At 47.2% G+C, this 17,950-nt stretch overlaps 1 protein-coding gene and 1 long non-coding RNA gene across 5 annotated transcripts in view; one reads left to right on the forward strand and one right to left on the reverse strand.

Annotated features, from left to right (window-relative positions):
• Positions 1-17,950, forward strand: part of SLCO3A1 (solute carrier organic anion transporter family member 3A1) — a 313,852-nt gene that overhangs the window by 289,112 nt on the left and 6,790 nt on the right. For 2 of the 4 annotated variants that reach the window (XM_058736683.1, XM_058736686.1), the window contains one exon: positions 15,290-16,702. In XM_058736683.1, the coding sequence (XP_058592666.1) occupies positions 15,290-15,669 (380 nt within the window). In that variant the 3' untranslated portion in view covers positions 15,670-16,702. Of the gene's footprint in view, positions 1-15,289; positions 16,703-17,950 lie in introns of those variants that run through there. The other 2 variants (XM_058736685.1, XM_058736684.1) reach the window with 2 other exon arrangements.
• LOC131516075 (uncharacterized) lies at positions 1,953-15,177 on the reverse strand. Its single transcript, XR_009263843.1, has 5 exons — positions 14,829-15,177; positions 13,484-13,583; positions 11,438-11,568; positions 4,422-6,275; positions 1,953-2,482 (listed from the first exon to the last, which is right to left on the reverse strand). It is a non-coding gene; the product is annotated as an uncharacterized LOC131516075 (long non-coding RNA).

Here is a 17,950-nt window from a genome sequence, read left to right on the forward strand (position 1 = left end):
TTTAATGTAACTGGCAATAAGGCAGCAGAGGAAAGGGTCTCTATCTGCAGACAGCCTGACCTAGCATGAAGCAGAGCATTCTAAGCTTACTCTTTGATGGAGAAGCAAAGGACTGTCCCGAGGTACTTTGAAGTGACAAAAAATACACTAGAGCCGGCTGTGGGCACCTTCCAATGTTCTGAAAAATCAGTGATTTCTGCCAAACATCATGGCCTGAGACCGAGCATCTGAGCGTGGGAGATGATCGCCCACCATCCCACAGAGAGAATGGGGGGAGGGGTAGGAGAGAGAGAGAACCATTGGCTCAGTTGTGATCATGTGATGTGCAGCGTCACGTACTACTCCTATTGGAAGACATTGCTCATTTATCAAGTTAAAGATTAAAAATGTTTTGACGTCTTGTGCAGAAGAAATTACTCCCAATCCAAGGTTTTACTGTAATTAGCTATGAAGAGTATAAGGAGAGAGGGTAGGACCCGAAGTGAATGGGAGACTATTTTTTTCCTGTTGCTTTAAATGCCGGTGGAAAGGAGTTGATAGAGCAGAGACTGTAGTGTCAGGGGTCAGTGTGGCTCCGTGAGCTTCCCCAGCAGCTTTGGAGTAGAAGTGGGAGCACGCGGTTGGTTATATCAATGGCAGGTTTGGTAGAAGGAGTGTGGGGCCAAGAAATTAAGGAAGACCAAAGTGGGGTTAAATGGACTATGGTACCTCGGCTGGATAAGGGAAACATGACAAAGCCCAGGGTGTAGAACCGCATTGGTGTCTGTGGAGAAGCCCAAGGCTTCTGGTAGAAATCGAGTGGCGGAGAAGGGCACTGAACTACGTCAGTAAATTCAGAGTAAACTGAATGGTCTCCTCCGAGCAGAATTCCCGATGCAGTCAGATCCGTCCCTCTTCATCCTTTTGCAAATGCCTGCTCGCTGCTTTTCTCTCTGGGTGTTGGCAAGCCATCTGCTTGAAGACCTGATCCAGAATCTTGCCCCTGGGGTCCACTGCGTGCCTTGGATGTTAGGCTAAGTAAAATTAATGGAAACAAATAGTCGCTGAGATCCTGCTACACCCAAGACACTGTTCAAGATGCTGCAAAGAATGTAAAAATATTCAGGAGCCAGCATCCTGCCCTCAGGGGGCTCCAGTGGGAGAATGAAGCGGGTATGAGGAATATATAGGGCTAAAAGGGTCCGGACCTTGAATCTCAAGGGAAAAAGAGATTTTACTTGGCTAAGTAGTTGCCAGTGCGGAGTGCATGACAGATTTAGAGAAGACTGGATATACATTGAGAGCTCTGATTTAGGGAGATCAGCCTGGCAGCAAGGTGCACGGAGGTTCTGTGAGGTGTGGCACAACTAATCAAAGCACCGAAGGGAGAAGCGGCTAACCAGAGCAGGGCAGTGGGCTTAAGAGGCAAGGACAAATGGAGGCCTACAGTGGAGGTAACATCTACTGAAACCCCCTCACCCCGCATCTAACTATATGAAAGTAAGAGAGAACCAACAGAAGCACAAGGTGCAGCAGAGAATTTCAGCCTCAGTGACGGGGCACATGGAGAAGGCTTTCATAGGGCAGGGGATGCAGTCTGTCAGGTGTCTCAAAGGTATTGTTGGGGCTGGGCTGGCCACCACAGACTCTCCTCCCACGAATGCCTGCTCTTAGTTTTCAGAGCACCTGCTAAGCAGAAAGCATCGAGAATCTCAAGGTGCCCGTCTGGACCCAGGTGTCATTCCCAAGCAGACTATCCCCAGATCTTGGGTGATTCATGAAGGTACTGCAGGAGCGGCACATCTGGGAAGCTCCTGATACGGTGCATCAAACATTTGCCGAGCTCCTACCATGAAGTCGTGAATATAGAGAAGTTCTACAGGCAAGTGGGAGACATGAACCCATTAAATGAGTGCTTTGCAAGAAGTAAGTGCGGTGTGCCAGAAGCCCCAGATGAGAAGCCATGTGCCCAGCCGTGGGAGGATCGGGATGGGGTACAATGGGTGGAATGCATGGAACACCCTTCCCACTCGTCTGTGCGTCTGTTTGCTTGTTCATCAAACATTAAGCAACGACGGGTCTGACGTCCTCAAGTGCCGCCATCACCCAGGATCTGCTTCCCTACCTGCACTCAGGTGTCATCACATATTCACCGTGGACTGCTCTGCAGTCAGGCACAGCAGGATTTGAGTCCGGCCCTGCCACTACTGGCCGGATGGCTGTGGGTAGGCTATTTGAGCCTTAGTGACTTGAACATGGAGCCCAGGGATAAAATGAGAGCAGAGCAGCATCACCCAACCTCTCCGATTCAAGAAAAGTGAATGTCAGGTGCCTATGGGCAAAATGCTGGCCAGTGCCAAAAGTCCAGTCTCTTTCTTGGCATTGCTGAAGCAGAGAGAATCTATTTTTCGCCCACCCCCTCAGCGGCTTGTGCTGGTCAGGACAGTAATTCTAATCAGGCTGAAGAGGGATTGCACAGTGACTTCAAGTCTTGGCAGGTAATCTGGAGAGGAACGGATACGTTTTGAAATGTAAATGCCAGAGTAATTTTCAGCTTCCATTTTGTCCCTAAAAGGTAGGTGAATTTCTTTTCCTTACAAAAGCCTTTAAGTTCATCTTTAAAGTTTACACCAAAGAGTATAAATAGGCCCAGCTTTTTCAACCGCGGCGGGGTGGGGGTGGGGGGGGGGGGGCAGCAGGGAATGAATTAAATAGCCAGAATACAAAACCATGGGGTATAATCTCCGTTAATAGATTTCAGGAAAACAGAGACCCTTTCCTTGAACAGTACTGCAATTTTTGCATTGAAATATATAAACATACATGGCTGCAGCTGGGACCAGAGTGTAATAGGAAGAAAGATTTAATCCTTTTAATATTCTCTGTAATAGCACATAACAGCACGGAGCCTCCGGGTACCCTTCCCAACCTACTGTGGGTTTCCGGTGTCTCCGTGATGGGGCACAAGTTCATGCCAACTCCATCCGTGAGTGTCTCCCCAGGAGACATAGGGAGAAGGGAAGGCAAAGGGACGGGAGGCTACCGTAGCCTCCAGGGAGGAAACACACAGTTTCTAGAATACCATACCATCATCACCCTCCCTCCTCATTCCTTAGGTAACTGAGGGCATAACAGAATGAAGAAGCTCAGAGCAGGAATAGGTCCTATACCTTATCCACTTGGCACCCCTTCTGGAAGCAGCTGATTGTCCTCCAAAACAGACTTATTCTTAGGACATGAAGGAGTCTTGCCAGTTAGGGTTATTCTCTGAGTCTTGGTTTGAAGAGTATTTTGCAACTCTTTTCTCTGGAGATGGTGATTTAAAAGAGGGCACATCTGGGGCGCCTGGGTGGCGCAGTCGGTTAAGCGTCCGACTTCAGCCAGGTCACGATCTCGCGGTCCGTGAGTTTGAGCCCCGCGTCAGGCTCTGGGCTGATGGCTCGGAGCCTGGAGCCTGTTTCCGATTCTGTGTCTCCCTCTCTCTGCACCTCCCCTGTTCATGCTCTGTCTCTCTCTGTCCCAAAAATAAATAAAAAACGTTGAAAAAAAAAATTTAAAAAAAAAAAAAAAAAAAAAAAGAGGGCACATCTCCAGGTATTCAAAGAACAGGAACAGAACTGGATTTGTTAAGAGCCCACTACACGAGGGGCTTTCACAAATGCCGTCTCATTCGATCTGTATAAAAATTTAGTACAGGGAGGCATCTTGTGCCCATTTTAATAAGCAATGAGACCGAGATTGAGTGGAGTGACTTCCCACGGTGGCAGGTTCCCAAGTGGCGGAGTTGGAAGCCAGAGTACGTGATCTCAGGTCCCAAAGCTCTCATTTTCTCCCCACCACCGAGCAACCTTCAGATGTGAGCTCTCTCTCTCTCTGAAGAAGGGCAACTGTCAGCTCTTTCTTCTGACAAGTATCTGCCTGAGTTGTTCTGCAAAATACTGAGTTTGCTTACAAAACAGTCTCCCAGCCTTCTCGATGCGTTAATAACCCTGGAGAAGGGAGCACTCTGGAAAGATCAGAACCTCCTTGTATGTGGGTTTCCCCCTCCACACTTTGCAAAGATCAGAACCCCTGTTTCACCTCTGAAAGCTTCAAAACCAGCCTTCCGCAAGCCAGTTATTCCCAGGAGCTTAGCAGCAGGGTAAATAAGATGTTTTCTGTAGCCCTGGAAATCCCTGATAAGAGCCCTAAAATCTTCGCTTCAAATCAACAAACTTTGAATTAGTAAGAAGGAGATTATTGGGTTTGGGGTTTTGAAATGTCAACCCTGAGACAAATAATTAATCTCTCTCAGCTTCAGTTTCTCTGCCCATAAGATAGGGAGTGTTATAGGGTTATGGACGGGGGCTCCTAATACATTCAGAGTGCCCCCCGACAGTGCCGGGGAGAGGGGGTAGTTAATAGACAGTAGTTACTGTGTTAACCTTAAAAATAAAAGTTACCAGCAAAAATGGGTTTATTCAAGAATAACAAAGAATTGAAATTTGGGACATGCAAGTCACTGCAGCACCACAGGCAGGTCCCATTGTAAACAAAGGAGAGGAACATTATTTTATAGAGAAAGAGGAGGAAGTTGGGAGGTGATGCTTCCTCCGTGGCTGAGATAGTCAGTTTCTTGTAGGAGATGCAATGCACTTCATTCCCTCCTGGGACCTGTAATTGAGGATTCTTCTGTTGGGGTCTATAATGAACAGCTCTTCCTGTAATTGACATTGAGTAGGATGGTTCCCCATTTTATTCCCACTCCATTTCAGTGAGGTGTCCCTTTATTAATTTTCACATTTCCCCCCTTTTGATCAAGATCCTTCTCCAAATGCATCACGGAGCAAGAGTCTGGTTTTCACAATTCAGTGGCCTTTTTTGGTCCCTCAGTGCCAGGAAGGATCTTTCCTGGGTGTTACATCACTCGTCCTTGGAAAATTGTATAGATGGGAAACTACTGGGATCCGTTCGAGTCGCAAGGACCACTTCCATCTGTAGTCCATATTTATCAAGACTGTAGGTGCTAGAAAGCATGTCCTTATTGGTCACGGCATTTTTACAAAGGTTTGACAGGCACCGAGTACCGAATCAAAAGTAACATGACCATTCCAAATTATGTGATGGTTTTAAAACAAGATCCTAGATCTGAAAGTAGCCAGTGAGAAATATTTGTGGGCACTTACTCCCACTTAGGGAAGGAAAATCCCTCGTATGGGGACAAACCCCAGAGTCATGTGTACCTCCTGGGAGTCCCCACTGAAATCACTCATGGGAACAGAATAGGGGATACTGCAGGAACCTACTGGAAGAATTAACCGGGTGCATTTGGGAAGATACAGTGCAGGTATAAACACGAAGCAATAGCTGGTGAACTTTTTGCAAAATAGCAAAACTTCAAAGATGTTGAAAAGCAGCATTGTTATCTCAGAACTGCTGGAACTTAGGTGTATTACTAATAATACAGTAAAGTCAAAAATTCAGAAACCATGAATTTTGGGTAAGACTCCAGAGGAGTCCATTAATATCCAAATGAAAGAAACTCCTGTGAACCCCGAACCTTCTAACAGGCCTGATCCAGAGATCTCATCAGATGTCGTCTGCTCCGGGGCCGGGAAATCTGGATTTTCAGGTCATCAGATGGCGTGCAGGGCCAGTCAGTCTGTGGTGCTCTCTTTAGAGGGGTCTCATGGATCCAGGAGTCTGTTCTCTGGTGTTTGTCAGCACAAGATTGGTCAACAGTGCCTTACTGGCAAGGTTGAACAGAATCTTGTCTATTGGAAAAGACACCTCCAGAAAAAAGTCCAGGTTGCAACGTGTGATGCTCAAGGTCTTTGTCTTCCGGTAATACATGGTGAGAAGACTGAAGCATGGCTGTTTTTAAAGAAGCAATTAGGCCTCTCCATGTTGAAGCATGCCTTTTATCAATGGTGGGTTAAAGTGCTACCAAACCCAAGTGGGGCTTCCCATCCCTGAAGATGCCAGTACTCAAAGAGATGAGCTTTTGATTGGAAAGGAATATAAGCTTTATTCAAAAGGCTGGCCACCTGGGGAGAAGGCAGGCTCTTGTCCAAAAGCCAACTCCGAAGTTTCTACCTGGCCCAGGGGGGTTTATAGAGGGTTTAGGGTAATCAGCAAAGGGAGTGCAGTGGCCTGCAACATTCCCTCATCGTGTGCAGACTGGATGATGCCAGCTACAAACGTTATCTCGGCGCTCGGGGCTCCGGTTCAAGTTTGTGATGTGCAAGCATACTGCGTTCTACCAGAGCAAGGTCTACAGACACACAGAGGGAGGTCGATAAAATCATTTGTGTGACCTAAAAAAAAAAAAAAAAAAGACATTTTGCTTAAAAAATTGCTAGGCTAATCAGAAAGCCGAGGAGTCTTCAAACAGACTTGCTGGCTTCTGTGGCCTGGCAGAGTTTTCATGCTTCTGTGCTCCAGGCTAGCGGTCTGCAAAGCTCAGAGTACATTAATTCTGCTACAGATCAAGGGCCTTAGGTCAGCAAGAATGGGTTAACCTGAAGCAAGTTAACCCTTAAGACCAGCTGGAGTGCAGCACATTGGACATCCTGTGACCATCCCAACAGGGCTGGATCTGAGACTTGGAAGGACCAAGGGCAGTGCTCTCAGCCAAGCCATTGGGAGGGTCTCTACCCATTCTGCCAGTTGAGTGCCCATTAGCACCATTACCTGAGGGTTGTGGGTGGGATGCACAATGGAAGTGTTGTAAAACTGGCCAAACAACACAGACTTGTCAAAGCACCTGACTGGTAAAACAGGTTCCCTGATCACTGTGAAGTTCATCCCCCCAGGTAGGGATATTTTCTTCCAACAGAATTTTAGCCACAGAAGAAACAATGGTCTATCTGCAAGGGAAAGCTTCAGTCCAGAGAGAAAACCTACAAACCATGACTATAAAACTATCCAGGAGATGGGGGAAGCTGTATGAATTCACCTGCCAAGACTCGAATGGCCCATTGGGTAATTTAAAAAGTCTTAGAGCATTGCAAACAGGTTTCCCTGCATTTTGTGGTAGGGAGGTGGGCACATTTGTGGTCTTAATATTTCATCAGGGCGCCTGGGTGGCTCAGTCAAACTTCTGACTTGATTTCGGCTCAGGTCATGATCTCTTGGTTCATGAGATCGAGCCCCATGTTGGGCTCTGTGCTGACAGTGTGGAGCCTGCTTGGAATTCTCTCTCTACCCCTCCCCCGCATGTGCACACATGCTCTCTCTCAAACTTGGAAAAATCATAGCTGCTGTCATGTTGTTAGTAGACCAATGGTTTAATACATGTGCAATCGTAATTGGTAGGAAATTTAGAATTTCTGGTAGGGCCGGATTGTTAGTTGGTCCAAACCAGAGTTCTCTTTTTTCACTGAACCAACAATTATTAGATTGCTAGCCCTGTTTTTCATTTTTGGGGGCCAATTGTTAGGCATCTCTGGTCAGTTTTTCCAAATGATTATTTGGGAGAACATCCCTTTGGACCATGACAGGGGTTTGGCTATTGGTTTCCCTAAGAGCAGCATTTTTGGTGGACATATTAGCAAGGTGGTTTCTTTTGGCCTCTAGGGAGTCGGTTCTGGAATGCCCAGAATATAATAATACACCAAATATTATTATATAATATACCAAAGTCACAAAGTATTCCAAAGGCTAACTAGATTATCAGTCTCATTATTCGCGGTTTTACCCTCGGCTGAGGTAAAAACATATAACTCAGCCTGATGGGCCAAAGGTAGAGGGACCGCCAAAGTGACTTCAAAAGGAGCTGCAGTGGTATACCATCATATTTACCATTTTCATCCTTTAAGCACCTTCAGTAAACCATGAAAAATCTGCATTGGTTAGAGGAGTTTCCTATACATGGTCACAGGGAGTCCAGTGATGATCCATCAGCATTAAGTGACTGCAAGAGGTCTGGTCCAGGAAGGAGGCTCAGAGAACAGCAGGTAAAGGTCATTGCAGCGAGAAGGTTGTAGGAGGAGTAGCTGTTAAGAGGATGTCCTCAGAGGTGAGGTGAAGAGAATTTAGGATTCAGGCTTCTAAATGATGTTTAGAGGGGGTCCCATGGCATCAACTAAAAGGGCAATGGCAGGAATGGCTCTGACAAGAGGGGGGTATCCCTGTGCTACAGGGACATGTTGCTGCTGATGGTCCCATGTTTTGGTGGGGACTCCAAGGCATTCCCTTTCCTCTCACATATAAACAGGGAAAGGGGAAGGGGATAATTAGGGTATCTGAGAACAGGGGGCCTTTATTACTCTTTGCTTTAAAGTCTCATTAGCTGTGTCATCTTGATCTTTCCAAATAACAGGGTCAGGTCTGTCTGTTTTTTTTGTTTGTTTGTTTGTTTTTTTAGTAAGGCATATAGAGGTTCAGCCATAAGACAGAAGTCTGGAATCTAATTTCAACAGTAGCCAGCCAGGTCCAAAGAAACCTCGTTAATTGGCAGTTAGTTTTAGGTTTGGGGAGGTTCTGGATGCCATGAAAATTACCTGGATCCACATGTAGTCCTTATTTCAAAACTGCAACTTCTATTTGGAGACTTTTTTAAAGAAAATTCCTTTTCTAATGTCTATTTTTGAAGAGAGAGAGGGAGACACAGAACCTGAAGCAGGCTCCAGTCTCCGAGCTGTCAGCACAGAACCCAATGTGGGGCTCAAACTCAGACTGTGAGATCATGACCTGAGCCAAAGTTGGATGCTTAACAGACGGAGCCACCCAGGTGCCCTTCTATTTGGAGGCTTTATGTCCCTTTAAGGCCAAAAGCTTTAAGCAGGTAGATGGTGTTTTCTATGAAGAAGTTTGAGAAAGGGAGCAGAGATGGAAATCATCTCTGTAGTGTGACAAACATCCAGATCAACTTTAAGGTGTGTGAGAAGTGAGAAGGGCTCTCTGTGTAACCCTGGGGTATTACTGTCCAGGAAGAGCCACAAAGATCCTTCTCAACTAGAACACTGAAAAATGCACTGCAGTTATCAACTACAGGGAGGATTTGCTTTTAGTAAGAATAGATGTCAGTAGCGTATGGAGCTTGGGAATAACAGTATTGAGGGCTAATAATATTTATTGCCTAGAGGTCGTGGACAAACTGCCTCTTCAGCCATTGGGTTTTCTCACAAGTACAACAGCGATGTTACAGGGACTAGTGCAGGGGCTAAGAAGGCCTTGATCCCTGTGATCATCTATTTTATGGCCGTGATGCCTTGAAGGACTACTTTATTTATAGAGTATTGATTATTTCTGGGGCAGGGGGAGGTTTTGAGGGATCTAGTTGAATCGATGGGAGGTATACTGTGCATTCTGCCAATATCGGTTGAAGAGCGTGCCCATAAAAAGGAGGATGGTAGCCAATGTCTCAGGGACAAAGGACTGATAACCCCAGACGCAGCTCTAGTGTTGTCAGAGTGGGAGCAAATAGGTGCCAAAGGGTCACCTAATGCACCAGGTTGGCTAGTTTGATGACCACTGGCAGATTCTTAAGGAGAAAGAAATTCTGGCATGATATTTTTCTAAGAAATCTCAGCCCAATAAATAAATAAGGAGAAAAGGGTGAGTAGCTCTCAGTGGACCTAAACAAAAGGGAGTAGGTTCCAGAGACTGGAAACGGCTGAGGTTTATTAGAGACCCCACCCCCACCCCCACACACTATTTGAACTGGTTTTGTACTCCGAGACAGCGGCTGCTGTGTAGCAGGGGCTTGAGCAACAAGAGTGCAGTTTCTGAGAATGAAACTCTTTGTCCGTATTGACAGCCCATCAGGAGAGTGCTTTCTCTGAGCCGATAGATAGAGAGGCTTGGGAAGAGCCCTGTAGTTCCTCGGGGCCCTGACACTGGGTGCAAAAGCTGCAGGGGACTGTGGCACTTCAGCCCGTCACAGTCTTTTTCCACGGTCCTGGCCCTTTGCAATAATAGCAGATATTAGGGGAGGGTTGGTTGTCTTTAGGGGCATTCATTTGCCAGCATTGAAAACGGAGAATAATAGCAGTCTTTTCTTTTAGATGACTCATCTAGAGCGTAAGTGAGCTGGCTTGCCCGGTTAAATCTGGGGTGTGCAGTTTCCCATTCCATCCTGGTCCTTTTAACAACAACAAAAAAGAAATATCCATGTTCAGCCCATTAATAAATCGAGTTTAAGGGCGCCTGGGTGGCTCAGTCAGTTAAGTTCCAAACTTCAGGTCAGGATCTGACAGTTTGTGGGTTCAAGCCCCGCCTTGGGCTTTGTGCTGCCAGCTCAGAGCCTGGAGCCTACTTCGAATCTGTCCCCCCCCCCCCACCTCAAAAATAAACATAAAAAAAAAAATTGAGTTTAATGCTACCTGGGGGCATTCCACATCTAAAGGAAGACCAGAATTTTCTTTAAAGACAATTTGGAGTTGATTGTAATAGTCATGAACAGGTTCACCAGGCTTTTGTGTGCAAGCCTGAATTTTGTTCCAATCAACAGGCTTAAGTAAAAGCTACCATCATTGGTGGGTACAGCATTCTTGCATCCTGCCAAAAATTAGGGGTCTGTTTCCCTAAATCCCCCTCAGGGTGCTCCCAATGGGCTAGTTTCATCCAGTGTTTGGCCTGGCCCTCCCCAACAAGCACGTGGACTACTATAAATCTGAGAAACCAGGTTGGTCAGTTGGAATAACTGTGAAATTCTTCAGCAAACCTTACGGGAGTCCTTGGCCACTTTAGAAAACTCTTTATGGCTCACAATTTGGCTTTGTTCCAGGGAACAAAGGCAATGTGGGGTTCATTTGGATCCTCAGAGAGACACATATTAATAGGTCCAGGAGAGGAGGGGAAGGTTCCTTCAGAGGAAAAGGCAAGTTCAGTGAAAGGATTAGCCTGAGGGAACATACGGAAGTAAGGAGGCAGTGCAGGGAATAAAGGAAAATGGCACCAGAGATGGGAACCAAGCCCAGAGGCTGTGAGACAAAGGGGACAGAGAAGGGGAAAAGTGGCCTCAGCAGCCCTTTTTTTGTTTGCCTCAGCTAGTATACATTCCAGATTCCTGATGATGTTTGGAAGCTTCACAATACCAGTCAATACAGGTGCCCCGTTCTGTTGACAGTTTTAGAACCAGGCCTGTCCAATTCAGTTTTGAGAAGAGTCAATTTAGGAAGATGGAAAGTTCCCCACTGAAGATCCACATTACTTTTTGTTAAGTTGTCCCGCTTAGTTAGAAATGCACATGAAGAGGGACCACGGGATTTGAAACATAAAACCAGCTGGGCTCGCAGAAGAGGGGAAGGCACCCTCTAAAGCAGTGTGACAGCTGGGGCCCCCTTTCTTAGAGGTTTCTTCTGTAGAGGAAAAATTTTCAGCAGGAGCGACCTGGTTCCAGAAGGAATCAGGATACTTTACCAAAGGCCAAACGAGTACTCTCAGAAAGAACAAAGCCTTAAAACACATCTCAAATAAAGTCTGGGGAGCTCAAAACACAGAGCGGAGCCTGAAATCCAAGAGACAAACTGACCTTCGAAAGTCCAAGGTCAGCAGGAAGGCAGCTCACTGAACTCCGTGGGCACCTGCCCTGGTTGCTCACCAGCTCCCGAGCTGTCGCAGGTCTTCTCTGGATCCCACCTCTCATCACCAAATAATGGTAACCTTAAAAATAAAAGTCCATTGAGGCACCTAGATGGCTCAGTCAGTTGAGCATCTGACTTGATTTTCCCAGGATGGTGGGATCAAGCCCCCCGTCAGGCTCTGCACTGAGCATGGAACCTACTTGAGATTCTCTCTCTCCCTCTGCCCTTCTCCCCTGCTCTCTAAAACCTAAAAGCCCATCATTTTACCAGCAAAACATGGGTTTATTTGGAAGCAGAATTGCAACTCAGGGCACGCACGGTATAGCAAAACCGTAGACAAGTCCTATGGTAAAGGAGAGGAAGGTTACTTTATGGAGGAGGAAGTCGAGAGGGGTTGTTCTGAATGAAAATCCATTGGAGAAAAGCAAGAGTTCAGCGTGATGACAGCTTCTTACTGGCTGAGTTGCTGGGGTAGTTGATTTCCTGTAGGAGATGCAACCTGCATCTTACCCTGTTAGGGTCTGTAATTGACACTTGTTCTTGCTCTATGGCTCCCCCGTCTGTCCTCTCTAGTCTGTGTTAGAGCGGTTTCCCATCATTAATTTCCACCATTATTACAGCACTCTTGTGGGAGTCTCCCATTGGTGACTGGGGAGGCAGTATCTTGCAGGGACAGCCTGAGGTTTTATTTGGCCCACCAGAGTGATAAACAGAATGATGGATGGGTGGCTGCATGGGAGCATTAGCCATCAGGTGAGTTCTAGAATGACCTTTAAAAAAAGAGATCCAGTCAGTTCTTCTCTGGTATTCTTTGCACACCTGATAGCCAGAGCTCCCCTTTGGGGAACAATTTTAAGCCAATATAAAGATGAATCTGGTGGGAAAGCCAGTATGTTTTTTTATAAATATAAAGGGAAACTTATAAAGGTTATGCTTAAAGTATTAATCCCAGAGTTTATTCTAAATTAGTCCCCCAACCCCCTGTACACCATGAATAAGTTAACAAAACCTGTGGGCCCTATGGAAGGACCAGACTTGTGCATAACACCTCATTTATAACAGGGCTCATCTTGACCCTGGCCAGGTGGGCAGTATTAGCTCCATTTTAAAGATCAAGAAACTGAGGCACCAAGAGATCAAGCGACTTGCCCCAATCCTAAGGCTTTCGACACAAGTTCAAGGTTCTTTTCTTCTCCAGCACAAAGGCTCTCCAAAATATGAAAAGCTTTTCTAGGCACTTAGCTTTCTAATTTCTGTTTGAAGGCTTTTTCTGACTCCTTCCAGGCTGTGTCATCTGGTAATGGAGCCTGACAGTAGGCAGGATAAAACCGACACCGTTAGCACAAAGAAGTATGCCCTACTTTAAAGATAACACAGTATTTTAGAAACCCTCACACAGATACAGATTCATGAAGGAGTTACATCTTGGCATTTTAGAGGGATATTTTGGTCCAAGCAAGTATTAAGGAATGGCTCCTTTATATTGTAAATGTCCTCTGATGTGCTTAAAATATGACCACATTTGCCCAATGTGGATTTGTCTGCAGCTCTTCCAGTCCCTCTGCACTGGGAGCAAAGAGCCCGTGTGCTGTCAGTCCCTACCCACCGCAGAGCTGTTGACAGTGTCCTCACAGGCCACTCCCCACTGCGCTGTGACAGGTGAGCTAGGACAAAGTGACCTCAAGAAAGGCAGAAGGAAGAAGAGGGAGGAACATTTGGGGGCTATTGCAACCTCATAAAACCCAGAGAAATAGGTGAATGGAGGCAAGTGATCCCATGAGACCATAGAAACAGCCAGATTTGTCCCATTTTCCCCGAGTCTATCAATTTAAAGTGGCTCCCAATCTCCATTTCTTTACCTAAATAATGTGGAGGGTGACTTAGTTTCTCTTACGTGGTTGGCTCCATTGGGTTAGTCCAGTGGGCTCGTTTTCTGTTACATGAACCAGGGCATTTGTTGCAGGGTGGGGGGCGGGGGCGGGGAGAGCACTCACTGGTTGGGGAGGAAGGCCTCAGACTCATGGACAGACTTTAGGGCAGACAATGCTGGGATTCTAGGAGTTTCCATTCGGCCAGACCAAGCAGGCCTGGAAGCTGCAAAGAGGGAGCAGGTTGTTGATTTACAGAGTCAAGCTGCTTGGGAAGTTTAATGAGGCTTCAACTAAAATTCCTACTCTGGAATTTCTTTCTGGGCTAACACGGGACCGAGCTGGGAAGTGCTAAGGCACCTGGGCCCAACCTTGTTGGCACTGGTGGGACAGTGCAGCACCCCCACCCCACCCCCTGCACGCCCATCCCAGGCCTGCCATTAAAACGAAGGAAGCATGGTCTCCCTCAGTGAGCCTTTTCCCTCCCAGGCTGCCTTCAGGGGGCCCCTCCGAAAGGAGGGTTTGCAGCATGTTTGACACACGTGTTTTAATTCTGGGGATCGTGAATGGACATCAGGGGTTCATGAACCACCTGAAATATGGGTGTGATTCTTGTGGGTAGATGTAATTTTCTGGACTAAGGATCTAACTCTCATCGAATTCTCAGAGGGACCTTCCTTAATGAAAAGTGAAACTGCCGCTCCAGGGCTGGCCCTGGAAGGAACGCTCCAGATAGCAGGATACCCCAGAAATGGGATCTCAGAACTGTTGCCACCTGCTTCTGGTGATCACTCTCTGCCTCTAAGGTCTCTCCCTGGATATGATTGGCACCACATTCTGGCCTTAAGGGTACTTTTTTGTTCTGAGGCAATTAATCTGTATTAATGAGCCATTCACTGATTTCCCATTGCACAGATGAAACAGTTTCCTCCCCTGCCCCCACCCCCCAAACAGGCCAGAATCCCCAGGGGATGACTTCACAATGCTGATGAGCGGGCTACACACCAGACATTCTAACCTAATTGTTCTAGGAGGGAACACCTTGGATGATTTTAATGTGCAGCCAGGACTGATAACTTTTGAGCTTGGACAAGGGACAGAAACACAGAACTGAACTGAGGAGAGTTTTCATCTCCGCCATTTTTGATCGCTGGTTGAAAGTGCCCCAAATACTCTAGGGTGAGGGTTTGAAAACTGGTTCCCGGCTCAGAATGAAAAGGATTCAATCCAGTGGTAACAGCCAGGGGAAGGGAAGTTGTCAGCATGTATGCAGATGGTTTCCATCTTAAACGATACACACATACACATGCTTGTGTACGTAACACGTGCACACGTATGAGGCTGCATGTATGCATGTGTGTATACACACACACAAAGGTTAGGTGCACTCGTTTCAACTTCTGTTCCCTTCTGTTCCCAACTCCCTCCACTCGAACACAGCCTTAGAAGCCCCGTACAGAGAGCACAATACCTCCTTGCATTTCCTCCCTGTGGTTGTACTTCTCTGACACGCAGAATGGTCCCTTCAGGGAAGCTTCTCTGTCTCTTCTCAGACTCTCAGCGGATGACAGTAGTAGCAGACGTCATTTATTTTGTGTTTACTGTGGGCCGGGCACCATCCTAAATGCTTTTCCTGGGTCCATTTAGTCCGTCTTCACAGCAGTCTGAGCAGAAGTGATATTATCCCCATTTTGCAGATGAGGAAACTAAGGCACGGGGGGCTTAGAGACCTCGTGCAGGTTTGGGCGGAGCTGGGGTTCGGACTCCAGGCTGTCCGGGCCCATGCCATAGAGCCACCCAGTGGGACACGCCAGCCCCATGGTCCTGTGTGTGTGTGTGGGGGGGGGGGAGAGCGGTGCACGCGTGTGGACTGGAGAGGCCAGCCTGCAGAGCCCGAGGGTAAGCGTGCCGTGTTCTTTCCCCCTCTCGCAGGCTTCATCCCCCCTCCCCTCATCTTTGGGGCCGGCATCGACTCCACCTGCCTGTTCTGGAGCACGTTCTGCGGGGAGCAAGGCGCCTGCGTCCTGTATGACAACGTGGCCTACAGATACCTGTACGTCAGCATCGCCATCGTGCTGAAGTCCTCTGCCTTCGTCCTCTACACAACCACGTGGCAGTGCCTGAGGAAAAACTATAAACGCTACATCAAAAACCACGAGGGCGGGCTGAGCACCAGTGAGTTCTTTGCCTCTACTCTGACCCTAGACAATCTGGGGAGGGACCCTGTGCCCGCCAGCCAGACCCATAGGACAAAATTTATCTATAACCTTGAAGACCATGAGTGGTGTGAAAACATGGAGTCTGTTTTATAGTGACTAAGGAGGCTGAACTCTGTATTAGTAATCAAAGGGTCATTTTTTCCTAAAAAAAAAAAAAAAAATTTTCAAAAAAAACACACAAAACTCAGTACAGAGACACACACACCACACGTACACAACACCACCACCTTTGTCCTTTTTCTCAAAATCAGAGCCAGACAGGATTCAGAATAAGGAGAGCACGGGATCGTGTGTCTGACGTACGACCTGCTGGGGCCCAGAGTCTTCTCTTTGAAGGTTCTTCGGGATGCCGATCGCCGCAAGCAACAGGCACGGCCAAGTTCAGGGAACAGTGGTGGCCCAGCTTGGAGGATGGACGTTTCTGGATATACATACACACACAAAACATTTTTTTAAAAGTCTACTAAAAAGCCCAAGTTGACAACATTGCCAGGATAAACACTAGTGACATACCCCGTGCCACCCGCCCCCTCCACGCAAGGGTGGGGGGGCGTGCAAGTCGGAGCGGGAGCCCCCCCCTCCTCTAACTTTTGCAATATGGGTCACTGTGTAGACAACTCACCCAGTCTGCATGTGGTTCAAGGCCCCAGAGTTCTCTCAGCGATGCTAATGGGTGATCCGTGTTGGAGTCTGTAATTGGCACCTCTCACCAGCTCCATGTTCAAGACTGAGGGCCCAAGGGGGAGCCGGGCGTGGGGGGGCCAGCACCCCACCTCCCCCCACAGCACCCCCCCCCCCCAGCCCCACAGAGTGACCTCAGGAAGCAGCGGGCCTCACCTGGCTATGACTGACTTTGCTCAGAGCCGGTGAAACCCAGCACAGTCCAAGTCATTTGCTTACATTTGCCAAACATTTTGCCATTTAAAAAAAAAAAAAATGCAATGCATATGAATTTCAAACTGTTGTATGTATAATCCTCTAATACTATTTTTAACCACTTCTAAAATCTGTGTTAACTCTTCAAGTCACTGACACAGTTCTCTAGGCTGAGTTTATTATGCTGGTTGCTTTTACTTTTCTCCTTTTTTTAATGCACCAAAAATATAATGTGATTCAAGGGATGCAATTAATCTATTGTAATTTTTGTTTTATCATTTGGTCCTCATTCGGATATTCTGCAAAAACAAGGATATACAGTGTGTTAGAAGAAGAAGAAGAAGAAAAAAATGCTTGGAGAAAGAGTGTATAGGCAGCTTGCCTTTAAAAGAATCACATTTGAGACAACAGGGGATAATGTGATGAATTGCAAATTCGCCTTCTGGCTTTACTCCCCATGATTCAGTGATCGCTGTCATGGGAAGCCCTTTTATATTCATGCTTCACATTTCGAGAGGCCTTCTTTTCAACCCGTGGAGGAGACACTTAGATGTTGGTTGTGTGCAGGGGTGCGGTGCTTCTGGGGCTAGGCAAGAGGAAGAGCAGTTCCCTGGCCCCAGCTGTGGGGCGGTCTGTGACGGCGAACAGACCCACAAGGTCATGGAAGCTACCGCTTGTCCGATGCATTAACATGTCTCTGTTTTCAGGGTCAGTCTTGAACAAAGAGGCCTTTGTTTCGAAAGTGGCCAAACCTCAAACAGCTAGCAAGCAAACCTCATTGTTTGGGATGAGAATCTTGGGAAAATCTCTCGCAGTCAAGCAGCCTCAGCCTCATAAGGCCACGTCCATAAGGGGACAGAGCTTATGTGAGAGCGTGTGCACACGCACACACACACACACGGCCCGTTTAACGTACCTTTCGTGTTTCTTCAGTGACCTTTGTCCGGGCCACTTGTGGCCCTGGGGAAGCTCTCAGGGGTGGTTTGGTTGGCTGTTTGCCTTTTCACCTCAGACGCATATTTGCAGTTCACCCAGAGGATAACAAAAGAATCAGGAAAGAAAAGAGTGGAGGCTCTGAAGAGAGGGCATTTCTAACACACACCGTTAATGGGGCAGTTTGAGTGACAGCCCGAAAGCAGAGAAAGCACCACCCAGCAAGGAGGACCCAGAGAGAAGCTGGTGTCCTGGTGCGGGGCCACTGTGATCAGCTGCCTGGGACAGGATGCTTCCAAAACACTCCCACGCGTTTACTTTTAGTCTGTCCTTGTCAGTGAGCACAGGGACAGTCATCAATGTGTTAACTAGTAAAAGGAGGGATTGTTCTCCAAGCGATTCATAAAATATGTATGCTCTGTCACTCCAAAGGTTTTGAAACCTTCCTGTACAGGTTTGGGGGTAGTGTTGCTCTGAAATGTATTGCTAACAGGTCACTGCCGTCTGCATAGCTCTCCAAAACTCAGCACGCACACAGCGAGGCCCGATGACCTGGTGTTTTCAC

The sequence above is a fragment of the Neofelis nebulosa genome, chromosome 7, assembly GCF_028018385.1.
Source record: "Neofelis nebulosa isolate mNeoNeb1 chromosome 7, mNeoNeb1.pri, whole genome shotgun sequence".
Lineage (NCBI taxonomy): Eukaryota > Metazoa > Chordata > Mammalia > Carnivora > Felidae > Neofelis > Neofelis nebulosa.